The sequence below is a fragment of the Dipodomys spectabilis genome, unplaced genomic scaffold (genome assembly GCF_019054845.1).
Source record: "Dipodomys spectabilis isolate Male_0828 unplaced genomic scaffold, ASM1905484v1 ptg000175l, whole genome shotgun sequence".
In the NCBI taxonomy this organism is placed as follows: domain Eukaryota; kingdom Metazoa; phylum Chordata; class Mammalia; order Rodentia; family Heteromyidae; genus Dipodomys; species Dipodomys spectabilis.
In genome coordinates this window covers 5,699,568-5,713,599 of record NW_024870852.1, presented here as the reverse complement: position 1 = coordinate 5,713,599, position 14,032 = coordinate 5,699,568, and the positions used below count along the sequence as shown (strand labels likewise).

Sequence of the window (14,032 nt, the reverse complement as noted above, 5' to 3'; positions counted from 1 at the left end):
AAAGCCAGAAGTGACGCTGTGGCTCAAGTGGTAGAGTGCTAGCCTTGAGCACAGAGAGACTCAGGGACAGTACCCAGGCCCTGAGTTCAAGCCCAGGATTGGCAAAAAACACCCAAAAAACAAAAAATTTGTCACATTGGTTTCAAATCTTTTTCCTTATTAAAGATATCAATTAACTTGACTGTTTCTTCATAGATATTATATAATTTGGCTCCTTCTAGCCCATTATATATGTTTTAATATATGCTATAAATTTATGTATAAATATTAATTTATAAATATACTAATAGATAATATTGTTGCTTTTTGTATAGTGGTCATTTTAATTTTGCTTTCAATTTTCAATTTCAATGACTCATGCCTGTATCATAGTTACTTAAGAGACATATCTGAGGATTGTGGTCCAAAGCCAACCAGGGTAGAAAAGTCTATGAGACTCTTATCTCCAGTTAGTCTCCCAAAAGCCAGAAAAGCCCCAGCCTTGAGTGAGAAAGCTAAGGGACAGACACAAAAAAAAAATTAAATTAAACTGAATAAAAGCCCAAATTTGTACACTGAAAGCAGAATACAAAACTCTGTATATAGAAAGTATTTTTAGGGCTGGGCAGGTGGCTCAGTGGTAGAGTGCTTGCTTTGCATGTATGAGGCCCTGGGTTCCATTCCTCAACACCACATAAGCAGAAAAAGCAGGAAGTGGCTCTGTGGCTCAAGTGGTAGAGCGCTAGCCTTGGGCTGAAGAGCTAAGGGACAGCGCCCAGGCCCAGAGTTAAATCCCTATACCGAAAAAAAGTATTTTATAATTACATATATACATATATTATTTTTATTTTGAAGGTGATGTACAGAAGTGTTATAGTTGCATAAATCAGATAATGAGTACATTTCTTTTTTGTTTGTTTGGTTGGTTGTTTTTGTTTTTTGGGGGGGGTCTGGTCGTGGGGCCTGAACTCTGGGCCTGAGGGCTGTCCCTCAGCTCTTCAGCTCAAGGCTAGCGCTCTACCACTTGAGCCACAGCGCCACTTCCGGCTTTTTTCTTTTTGCTTATGTGCTGCTGAGGAATCGAACCCAGGGCCTCATGCATGCAAGGCAAGCGCTCTACCACTGAGCCAACTTCCCAGCCCTGTTTTTTGTTTTTTTTGTTTTTTTTTGGTGGTCATGGGCCTGGGCGCTGTCCCTCAGCTCTTCAGCTCAAGGCAAACACTCTGTCACTTGAGCCACAGCTCCACTTCCCATTTTCTGGTGGTTTATTGGAGATAAGGGTCTCACTGGTTCTTCTGCCCAGGCTGGCTTTGAACCATGATCCTCAGATCTCAGCCTCCTGAGTAACTAGGATTACAGGTGTGAGCCACCAGTGCCCAGCATGAGAACATTTCTTTTTGGACAATGTCAACCCTTCCCTCTATAGAAAGTATTTTTTAAAAGCAAGATGCTAAATTTTGAAAATTGAAAGCAAAATTAAAATGACCACTATACAAAAAGCAACAATATTATCTATTAGTATATTTATAAATTAATATTGATACATAAATTTATAGCATATATATTAAAACATATATAATGGGCTAGAAGGAGCCAAATTATATAATATCTATGAAGAAACAGTCAAGTTAATTGATATCTTTAATAAGGAGAAAGATTTGAAACCAATGTGACAATATGCCAGTTGTCAAGTTGGAGTACTATGAGCTTGGATGTTAAAGTTCGTAATTCTTAGAACATTTTAATCTCTTAGCAAAAAGGTAACATTTGCCAAGATAAAAATAAGATAATTTGCAATTCAGAACATCTGCTTTATCAAATTTCCCTCATACCTAATTTGGGAGCTATTTACAGATCACATAATCTTTATTTTCTCCCTGCCTTCATTGTTCCTCAACAGTGCCCTCTCACAAGACCCTGTCCTTTGCACATTGCATCTATGTGTCATTGGGATGAAGGGTGACAGCAAAAGCTATTTCCTTCTGGGTGATTCATCCAGTTTTATCTTTCAGATGTAAACAAGTACAGACTCTGGCTCTGGCTTCTAAAGCACCTGACTAAGCCAATCATCCTTTTGAAGTGTTAATTTGAATTAAATATCTTGATAGCCTCTTTTCCAGGGATTTGTGAAATTTGTCCTTTAAAGGAACAGTTGCAAATTCAAAACCTGGGTTGCCTGGGCAAAAGAGGCTCAAATTTGTTGACATTTTTTTTGTGATTAGTTTTGTTATTATTAAGGTAGGATAAGGTGTTTTAGAACTCCAAGTCTGGTGTTATGACATGGGAGAGGGGAGACAAACCAGAAAGAAGAGTCAAGTGAAACACAGATGGGTAGAGTGAATGGGGGTCATTATTTACCAGCAATAACCAGAAGGCTCTTGAAGAGTAGAATAAATCCAAGGTTTAGCAGAAAACAAAATCTGTAGTCACTTACATAGTTAGACCATGGACTGGGACCATTTCCAGGTTCAACCTCAGCCCCGCACTGTGTGAGGATGTGAGGTAGGACTTTCTCCTGTGTACCTCCAACACCAGGTTCTCTGTGAAATGTGTCCCCATGCACATGCACATGGAAGGAGCATTGTGATCCATCTTTTCAGAGTGAAAGAGGATGCTCTTGGGACAGTAGGCACAAACCAAGACTGTTCTGAGTAAGCCTCCCCTTTGCCCTAGTGAGTCTTGATCACTCAAATTGTAATATATTTTTTCAGTAGGGAATGCCTGAAGTTGGCTGGTTACCAACAGTGTTTACAGCCTATAATCCTAGCTACTCAGAAGGCTGAAACTTGGAGGACTCTGCATTGAAACCAGCCTAGGCAGAAAAGTCTGAGAGCCTTTATATCCAATTAACCAGCAAAATAGCTGAACTGAAGGTATAGCTCAAGTGCCCACTAAGCACACAAGTCACTTGAGACCACAAAAGCAAATTCAAGCCCCCAGGCCAGCACAAAACAAAACTAAAACAGTATTTACTTGGTTTCTCCAACATGCACGCAAGCCCTCAAAACCCTTAACCTAACCTAACTTGTAAGAATTCCCTTCCCCAAACACTACCATACTCTATGCTCCTGGGCATTGCACTCTTCAGGCCTACCTCTGGCTTTCCCCCAGCAGCTTTCCTTCCTTGACTCATCTGACTGGAGATGACACATCCCTTAGGCCTCAGCATCACCTGTTCATCTCAGCTTTACGCAGCTTTTGCCTCCCAGACATTGGCCAGCTATCATGGGGCCAAACCTGATGCCACGGATGGTAAATGTTCTATAATTATTGATCGAGTCTAGGAAGTAGAGACATCTGGGTTCATTTAGAAAGTCCGTCCTCACTTCCTTGCAAGCGTGTACTCCAGGGGCAACTAGTAGAGGAGGACAATGCAGAACTGCAGAACTGACCATCCATGGACATCTCATGCTTCCCAAACAGTGTGGGATAACACATTTGATGTGGTTCGGTTATCATTTGAGTTTGTCTTACAGTGTAAAGAAGGTGGACATGTAATTTATAGATTATAGTATTTAAAGGTTGGGCCATTTGAAGGTGCTTAGGAATAGACTGGTCATCAGGGAGAAGTCCCTATGATTGAATACTAGTGGTTTTATAAGGGGGAGAGAAGCAGGAAGACACACACACACACACACACACACACACACACACACACACACACACACACACACACACACACACACACACACACACACACACACACACACACACACACACACACAGTCACTCACTCTTCCTGTCTCTTGCTGTGTAATGCCTCACACCATCTCTGGACTCTGCCAGCAAAACTATCACCAGATATGGGCCCCTTGCACCTCCAGAACTGTGCGATCAAATAATGCTTTTTTCTTTATGAAGTTATCCAGCGTAAGGCATTTAATTATTGTAACCAAAATGGACTGATACAATGCTACTGTGAATCTTCATCCTGGCTGCCTTTAGAATGTTACCTAAGCTCCAAGAATTTCTGCATAAACTTTCAGGAAAGATAACTGTGGAGTCAAAGCCTTCTTGCATCATAACTCTAAAGAATATCTTCCAGAGTTCAAGCCCCACAACCAACCAAAAAAAAATTGATTACATAAAGAATATCTGGATCAGCCATCCTTGTACAGAAACATAATCTGAGCCACTCACATCATTCATATTTTCCTATCAGCCACGATTAAAAACACTAATGACTCACATTTATAATCCTAGTTTCTCAGGTGGCTGAGATCTGAGGATCATGCTTTGAAGCCAGCCCTGGGCAGGAAAGTCCATGAGACTCTTATCTCCAGTTAATGACCAGAAAACCAGAAGTGGTGCTATCAAGTGGTAGAGTGCTAGCCTTCAGTTGAAGAGCTCAGAGACAGTGCCCAGGCCAGAGTTTAAGCCCCAATGGGACCGACAAAAAAATAAGAAAAATAAAAAATACTAGTTTTTACTATATATATATATATTTTTTTTAATTTTTAATTTTGGTCAGTCGTGGGGCTTGAATTCTGGGCCTGAGTGCTGTCCCTCAGCTCTTCAGCTCAAGGCTAGGGCTCTACCACTTGAGCTACAGCGCCACTTCCCATTTTCTGGTGGTTTATTGGAGATAAGAGTCTCACAGACTTTCCTCCCGGGCTGGCTTTGAACCATGATCCTCAGATCTCAGCCTCCTGAGTAGCTAGGATTACCAGCATGAGCCACTGGTGCCCAGCTTATATTTTTTTTAACTTGTCATATTTAACATTTTCAGTCCAATCAGTATTTTTGATATTATTTTTATGTAGTGAATCTTTGGGATCTGATTTGATGTTGTGCTTGTGTCTTTATTTGTACTATGTTTTAGGTACTCAATAGCTACATTTGGCTAATGGATAGATGGATATGTTGATCTAGTCACCATTTGTTATAGTGTATGAAACGCCTTGCTTTGATATTATAAAGTTTTTTTGCCTCCCTTTAAACCAGGTCAATTTTTAGGAAATACCCATGCATATTACACAGGTTGGGAGTAGGTAGGAATTCAGATACTCATATTTGTGTTGCTTATGTGTTTCAGACAGAATCTGTTAACCTTAATTTCATTCCCTTGTTCAGTTCACAAATTACTAAGGTATGGGGTTTTAGATTTATTAAATATAGTAATAAAGTTTATTTTGTCTTTGAGACAAGAAGTCTTTTGTTCTTTTTTTTTTTTTAGAAGGTGCTGGGGATTGAACCTAGGGCCTTGCTCAGGCTAGACAAGTACTCTACCTCATCCCTAATTATATCTTTGAAAATGAAACTCATCAAATAAAAGAAAAAATTAATGAGCTTAGTATTGACCTTGTGTTAGGCACCTTTTTAGTTCTTAGGATACAGTAGGTGATAGAGACAAAGGTCCTTGAGTGGGGAATTAAAAAATGTACACAAAATGTAAAGCAGGAAAGGGAGACAGGATAGATAGATTTAGGGGAGTGCAGAGCTACAATAACTACAATAACATGCCATTTACTGTCTTAACCATTTTAAAGCTTGTTGTTCATGAGTGTTAAGTGTTTCTATTGTTGTTGACCAGTCTCCACACCTCTTCTCAAGTTTCAAAACTATAGCTACTCATCATATAACAAATCCAACCATGATGGTCATTTGTCTCTGTGAACTTGACTGCTATGGAGACCCTATACTAGTAGAAATGTACAGTAGTTCTCTAGCTATGGTTATCCTATTTCACTTAACATAAAGTCCATGCTGCATTCGGTTTCAGAGCATCTTTCCCTTTAAAGACTGAATATTATTCCATTGTGTGCACATGCCACATTTTGTGTGGCTATTCACTTAATTGTTAGACCCTGGATTGCTGCTACTGCTTGGCTATTGTAAAAATGGGAAATACAGTTTCACATGGAAGATGTTGCAAACAAATTGCTGTTCACCAGTATCCCCTGCTTTTCCCTACAAGATAATTTTTCATGTTTATCCTTTGAAATCAGACTTGAGCATGTGACTTCACAATGGTCAGTGAAATGTGAACAGTGGCAGAGCTTCTCCAGCCACTGGCTGCTTCACCAGGCTCTTTTTCCATCTGTTGTTATGATCAGCTGTGGTAATACAGCAGCTGCTCCATAAGACTGGAGGTACTGCTCAAAATGATCTGATCCATTTGTATATCAGTATACTAATAGTGGGACATAATTCTACCAAATGAGAATTAACCATTTGTTATTTGGTGGCCCTGATATTTGGTGCTTACTTGTCATATAGCATAACCTAGTCTATTCTGGCTGATATTGAAAGCTCATTGAAAACAAAATCAAATCTTAGGGGCTGGGAAGGTGGCTCAGTGGTAGAGTGGTAGATTTCCTTGCATGCATGAGGCCTAGGGTTTGATTTCCTCAGCACCACATACGCAAAAAAAAGCCAGAAGTGGCACTGTGGCTCAAGTGGTAGAGTGCTAGCATTGAACTGAAGAGCTGAGGGACAGAGCCCAGGCCCAGAGTTCAGCCCCCATGACCCCCCCCAAAAAAATAATAAAATTTAAAAATAGATTGAAAGGAGATGATGGAACCAGACATATGAATAAAGTGTATTGCATGCTGCCATAGTTAATATTATCTATTTTATTGGTTTGAGAGATACCTAGGAAAACATACCTCTGGTTGTCAGGGACTTTCTGGAGAAAATTAGAGCATGATGACTCTGATCAATGCTTGAATCCACTGGTGGATTCAAAATTTAAATGGAACTGTGGCGGGTGGGTCCTAGTTGGATGGAAGAGGTCACAAGGAACAAAGCTTTGAACTTTGCTCTGCCACAAGCTCTTTTGGTTTTGCTGTCCTCTTCCCCGCTTAGTACTAGGAATTGAACCCAGAGCCTTACTTATACTTGTTGGGCATGTTGTCTGCCAGTTCTGCTGCCATGTTCTGCTGCTGCCTTATCATGGTCGCATAGCAATGGAGCCAGCTGACCACGGACTAAAACCTCTGAAATGAAGCCAAAACAAAACATTTCTTCTTTAAGTTTTCTCAATTTGTGATAGCAACAACACAAAACCCTGATTTAGCCACATGCAAAGAAGAAGTATAAAGAGGAGCTTGCTCTGTGTATTCAAGGGCCAGGAAAGGTTTCTCAGCACAAATGCTGCAGACAGAGGAGTGAGCACCAATTACCTTCTCACGGCCTTGCACATCCAGGCTTGAGGTAACACTGGATCTTATTCAAATCCAGTGATCCTGTTCATCCTGTGGGTAGCAGGGTTAAGAGGAACAGAAAAGTTACAAAGGAAAAGAAAAGTAAGGTCCACAGCAAGAAGTTGCAATGCAGGCCTTAGCTCCTGATAGACTTAACATGGTATTGTTGCCTGTGGAATAATCTTGGAGCAGTGTGAGGCCTCTGAAGTCCAACTCCCTCACAAAATTAAGTGATGCATCAAAAGTGGGATTACAAATGAATGTTGATGACCAGGACATGTCCCTTGCACACGCAAGGCAGACAAAACAGGGCTGCCGGCCTGGGAAAATAAGAATGTGCTATATAGCTATCAAATGGGCAGCTCCCATCACCATAGCACAGAAAGACATTTGTAAGCCACATATTCCTCCTCCTTTCTTAAGATACTGTGCTTTTTTTTTTTTTTTTTTTTTTTTGTACTGGCCTTGGGGCTTGGACTCAGGTCCTAGGAGCTATCCTAGGTTTTTTTTCTCAAGGCTAGCACTCCATTACTTGAGCCACAGCTCTCTTTACTTCTGGCTTGAGTGAGGGAGGGGGTGATTAATTGGAAATAAGAATCCCATAGACTTTCCTCCCCAGTCTGTCTTTGAACCTTAATCCTTAGATCTCAGCCTCCTGAGTAGATAGGATAATATGCATGAAACCACTAGCACCCAGCTTTCAATATGCTGTCTAATATTTTAAAAGTAAGACTTAGATTCTTTTGGTCCTGTGTAGCCCTGAATCACAGATCTTCCTAATTAGCTATTGGTGGTAAAAGGAACTCTGGACAAACAAGACAATGTGGGCGTCAATTGGTACAGAAGCATGAAGGAGACAGAATTCTGAATATCAAGTCCATTTAGCAGCAACTTGTTAAAGGCTAAAATGTTTGACAGAGATTAAAAAACCTGCTGTGCATTTATTAACCACAGAAGCAGCCTTGTAAAATTCTCTGCAAGAATCCCCCATTAGCCATTTGAGGTTTGGCTAATGGCATCTCTCACAGACCACAGCCATTAATCTCAAATGTTCCAAGTTCATTGATTGTCCTGCATTACTGAATTCAAGTTAGCATTTGTAACTCCTGGAGATTCAAAGTATTTTTACTTTTATGAGAATGAAAAATATCTATATGTTATCCTTTTCTCTGAGCAAAGGAAAAAAATAACAAGTGGATGCTTTCATGAATAGCTTACCTGAAACAATGCATGCAAAGTCATTGTATCAACTAGGCTTCCTAACGAATGCTTTTTCTGATGGAAGCTCCTCCCAATTTAGGTAATACAAGAATCTTTGGGAATGGAGCCCTGACCCAGCGAAGGGAAAAGGCATCTCAGGGTCAGAGAAGGGGAAATTGCACCATGTATATGGGTAAGAAAGGTAATGCCCAAGGAAGGGTGATTCATAGCAAAGGTTGCCTTGGCAAATCCCAAGGCAAATTACAGCTCAGTGGGGATTCAGAATTCACTTCCAGTTCCTTCCAAAACCCATCCTTTGAGTCAGTGTTCATCTTCAGTTTAGTAGTGGCGAGAGGAGCGACCTTATCAGCACATGGAGAAAGGATGATTCTTTGTTGCTAGGCACTGTCTTGTGCACACTGTAGGATGTGTATATACTTGACTCCAGTCACCAATGTAGCACTTTGTAATCTCTGACACAAAAGACTTCTTCAGACTTACCCTAGGGTAGACATTACTGTTCTTAGTTGAAAGCTTTATAAACCTGGGATATATCAACAAGTAGAGTGGGATTTGAAAACAGTGGTGAGAATGTACGTCTGAGCAGGAATTGAGTTAGGGAAGATCCCATGTTTCTCTCCATCTCCACACCTAGATGGAGAGTTAAATGTGCTGGTAAAGAAAGAATGACATTCTGAAGACCACCACAGCATGCCATTAGAGAAAAGGCTCAGTACTTGCTGTGAAGCAAGTTTGAAAGGAAATCAAAGACTGAAATGCACTGGAGGCAGTACTCAAAATAACTGACAGTAAATGACTCAAGCCATATGCCATGGTCCTTTTGAAGAAGGAAGGGTTGTTTCTTTGAAGATGGTTTGCCGTCTGCTTGACATTTGTATGTGGTATACAGGAGACAAGCTAGATCTCATTTCAAAGCCAGACTGGGCAGGGAAGTCCGTGCAGCTTCTATCTCTAATTAACCACCAAAGAGCCAGAAGTGGAGCTGTGGCTCAAGTGATAGAGTGCTAGCCTTGAGCAAAGAAGTTCAGGAACAGTGCTGTTCAAGTCCCAGGACCAACACACACACACACACACACACACACACACACACACACACACACACACACACACACACACACACACAAATTCAGTATATCAAAATTCATTGACTAATTACTTACAAGTACATGTCATGCTACTTGGACAGTTCTGTACAAATGGCTGTTCATGTCAGGTGGGTGATTTCAATATTTCAAGAACTCTCCAGTTTCCCCAGTGTTGCTGCTAAGAATTTCTCTGTTCTCCCTCCCTACCTTTCCCATTGCCCTTCTCAGTCCCATCTTCCTGTTTTTCCATCCTGGGATCAGATCGTCTGCAAGGAAGGAGGTGGTAAGGGACAGCTCATCTCTCATCTTGCCATTATGAGCCCATCTTCACTCCTTTCCCTAGTTCTTTAATAGCAACACCATTAAAAAGGCAAATACTACTTGCCAAACCCTAGGCTAAGGCTTTTTGAGAGTGTGTGTGCGTGTGTGTCTGTGTGTCTGTGTGTGTGCGTGTGCATGTGTACCAGTACTGGGGCTTGAAATCAGGGCCTTGAGATCTCATTTGGCTTTTTGGCTCAAGGCTGATGCTCTACCATTTGAGCTCCACTTCCACTTTTTGGTGGTTAATTGGAGATGGGAATTTGATGATCCTTTCTGCCCAGGCTGGCTTTGAGTGATGGTTCTCAGATCTCAGCCTCCTGGGTAGTTAGGATTATAGATGTGAGCCAAGAGCACCCAGCCTATTTGTTATTTTGAAGTAGAAAATTTTAGCAATTATCCCTCCAGAAATTTGCTTTAAAGATTTTTAAAACAATATCATACTCATGAACTGAGTGAGTGATCCACCTGGTGCCTTTCACCCCTGAAATTCTACACATGACGTTTGTGCATCATAACAATATTCTCTTACATAACAGAATTAAAGCACCAGCATCAGAAACTGAGTAGCAGAACATCACTACCGTCTAATTGTGATGCCATTCACAATGCTTCAGGTGTTCCTGTAAAGTACTTTATTGCAAAATAAGTCAGTTCAAAACCACCTGTTGCATTTAGTTGTCATGTCTCCTGCAGTCTAGAACGGCTTGGTCTTTCCTTGATTTTCATGAATTTGGCACTTGTGAAGAATACAAGCCAAAAAGTCCTTTCCTACTGTTTCTTTGATATAGAACCAGAAAAAAAAAGGCCAGCATCTGCCTCCCTCCCTGTCCACCCACTCCAGAGGCTTCAGTTCAGTGGTGGGGTTTTATTATGACATTTTTGTACATATATACTATATACTCCAATCAAACTTACCCATCTCTCTTTTTTCCCCCTCTCCCTTCTTAAAACAGTTTCAGTAGGTTTCATTTTCCATTTTTTAATATACACCTTTAAATAACTGCACCAGTAATTCAATTTATTATCAGGACTAATGACAATGGTAATTTCAAAGTAGTCTTTTTAGTCTTTTCAGCTTGACATATAAAATACCATAATGAACTTAAACATCAGTTCTGGAAGCTGGACATCTAAGACTGAGGTGCTGGCTGGTTGGTTTTAGGGGGAGGACTTTTTTTGGGGGGGGATCTGGTCATGGAGCCTGAACTCTGGGCCTGGGCACTGTCCCTCAGCTCTTCACTCAAGGCTAGCGCTCTACCACTTGAGCCATAGTGTCACTTCCAGCTTTTTTCTTTTTGCTTATGTGGTGCTGAGGAATCAAACCCAGGGCCTCGGGCATGCAAGGCAAGCGCTCTACCACTGAGCTACCTTCCTAGCCCCAAGCGGGGAGGACTTTTCTCCCAACTTACAGACAGCCTTCTTCATGGTCTTGCCTCATTTTTTACACATGGAGAGATGGACTCTGTCTGCCTCTCCTTCCCCCATCTCTTCCCCATAAGGTTATAGGTCCTATTGGATGAGAACCTTTTCCTTAGGACCTCATCTAACCTTATTTACCTCCTAAAAGCCCTTTCTAAACATAGTCACATAAGGGTTTAGAGCTTTAGCACACAAATTTAATGGGAACACAATTCCGTTCATAACATAGTCTTAAGTTTAAGATATATACATGTATATGTATATATACATCTATGTAGATGTATACATAGATGTATATATACATATACATGTATATATCTTAAACATACGCAATGTGATATAAAAATAGCTGTGATCCATTGATAGCCAGGTCACAAGGACTGGTACTAATATTGTGGTTTGTTGCCTACATTCATCATAGAAGGAAATGCTTACTTTTTCGGAAGAGGTTAGTGAAAATAAATAGGGTTTTCTTGGGTCCGGTCGTGGGGCCTGAACTCTGGGCCTGGGCGCTGTCCCTCAGCTCTTCAGCTCAAGGCTAGCACTCTACCACTTGAGACACAGCGCCACTTCTGGCTTTTTTTTTTCTTATGTGGTGCTGAGGAATCGAACCCAGGGCCTCATGCATGCAAGGTAAGCACTCTACCACTGAGCCACCTTCCCAGCCCATAAATAGGGTTTTCATCTAAGTTCACAGCCATCCTGAACTTAATATAGGGATCCCAGGTTAAGAATCCCTGAAATATTCAAGTAGGACATTCTTTTTTACTGTTATTATAATGGTGATGTAAAGAAGGGTTACAGTTACATAAATCAGGTAAAGAGTGTATTTCTTTTTGCACAGCATCGCCCCTTTCCTCACTCTTATTCTCTCCCTGTTTTTCCCTACCGTCTTCTACCCACAGTTGTAGAGTTCATTTTCAATATAGTGCTAGTGAATACCACTACTGCTTTTGTTCACCCTGTATCCCTTCATTTCCGCCCCTCCCCTTATGTCGCCAAGGGCATAAAGAAGCAGACAGAATAAAAAGGAAAGAAAACAAAAGCAGCAACAACAACAAAAGAAAAGACAAAAACCTCATTTTTATTTCCTGGAGTTGTGGGACATTCTTGTTGGACACACACACAGAGTGGTGAGGACAGATTATAGAATTAGGTGATTTGCCTGTAGCCAGTCACTCAGGCGCAGTATGTGTATTGAATTGAAAAAGGGACATCATTTGTGCTTGTCTTGCTTTCTGATATTTTTCATTGTGTGTTCAAATATCGGAATGTGCTTTATCTTGCAGACAGCAGTAACCTGAATAGTGAACAGAAGAACTCCTGGACTTCTGAGGACTTGTGGCCAGACCCTTCTTTGAAAGGCCAGGCAGAAACCAATGAAGAGGATGCTGGGCTTCGGAAATCCCTGGATAGATTCTATGAAGTGTTTGGACATCCACAGCCAGCCTCTGGGAATCCACTCTCTGCGTTTGTCTGCCAGCACCTGTCCAAGAAAATCCCTGAACTGAGGGACCAGGAGAGCCAGAAATATGCCCTCCGCAGCTTCCAGATGGCACAGGTCATCTTCAACCGGGACGGCTACTCAGCCTTGCAGAGGCATTCCAAGCATGCACACTTCTACCCTCTGGGAGCAGCAGACATCTCTCTGGATGATGAAGAGCCCATCCCAGGGCTATCAAAAGATATCATTTGTTATCTCTTGAAGCACTGCGTGATGACAGACCCATAACTGGTGCTGATGCTGAGAGCAAGCAGTACTGAAGATGATGTGGATGCCTCCCTCAGAATCCCTGGGGGTCTCTTGTCAAATGTTTGTCCCCAGCCCAAACAAAGATAAGTGGTTTATAATTAAAGGCTGGCACCTGTGACTTGGTTCTAGAGAGAGCCAATGAGTTCATAACAAGTTCCCTGTGGTCACCCACTTCCCATGCTACCCCACCACTTGCCTTGACCAAGGCCCTGGCTAGCTAGTTTAGGAATCCAAAGCCCAAGGCTATACTCAGGGTGCCTGGGAAACAGGTCAGCAGCCCTCCTTTTTCTCCCTGTCCTCTTCCTAGTCATCTATGGGTATCTTGAGGGACCCTTTCCTTAATAAATGTCTTTTATCTGAGTCCTTTACTCACTATCTACCCCTGGGAGAACCCTACCTAAGAGAACAAGCCTCTGGGAAATGAGTTTGCTTGCTTGCTTCCTTCCTTCCTTCCTCTCTCTCACTCTCGCTCTCGCTCTCTTTTTTGTCAGTCATGGGGCTTGAACTCTGGGCCTGAGTGCTATCCCTCAGTTCTTCAGCTCAAGGCGAGCACTCTACCACTTGAGCCACAATGCCACTTCCAGTTTTGTGGTGCTTAATTGGAGATAAGAGTCTGCCCTGGCTGACTTTGAACTGTGATCTTCAGGTCTCAACCTCCTGAGTAGCTAGAATTACAGGCATGAGCCACCAGAATCTGGCTGGAAAATGAGTTTTTTAAGTCTATAAATCTGTGTGTGGATTCAAGACTTATACCAAATTATAAAATGGAGACCATGTGATGGAGAACTTAGGTCCTAAAACAACAGAAAGCATAATCATATCATCAGCAACTCTCAAAGCTAAGAATTCCCTGATTTATATTAACTGCCTATGAGAAGGCTATTTGGGCCATAAAATAGCAGCTAAAATTCACAGATTCAAAAGGTTTCTACACCTCCATCAGATGACAGTGTGAAAGGCAAGGAGACAAATATGTGGCACATACCCAAGTATCTAAGCTCAGCTGACATAAAATGGCCTTGCCAATCTGTGCTTGAAGAAAAGAAGAAGAAGGGATAAGGGTGGAAAAGTGCAGCCGTGGAGCTCACTGGACACTGGTGAAAGTGAAC

General features: G+C 41.6%; 1 protein-coding gene across 3 annotated transcripts in view; it reads left to right on the top strand.

Moving 5' to 3' along the window:
- Shld1 (shieldin complex subunit 1) overlaps positions 1-13,041 on the top strand; it is a 72,499-nt gene extending 59,458 nt beyond the window's left edge. For all 3 annotated transcript variants that reach the window (XM_042694532.1, XM_042694533.1, XM_042694531.1), the window contains exon 3: positions 12,460-13,041. In XM_042694532.1, the coding sequence (XP_042550466.1) occupies positions 12,460-12,902 (443 nt within the window). In that variant the 3' untranslated portion in view covers positions 12,903-13,041. The remainder of the gene's footprint in view (positions 1-12,459) is intronic.
- Positions 13,042-14,032: the final 991 nt, after the last annotated feature.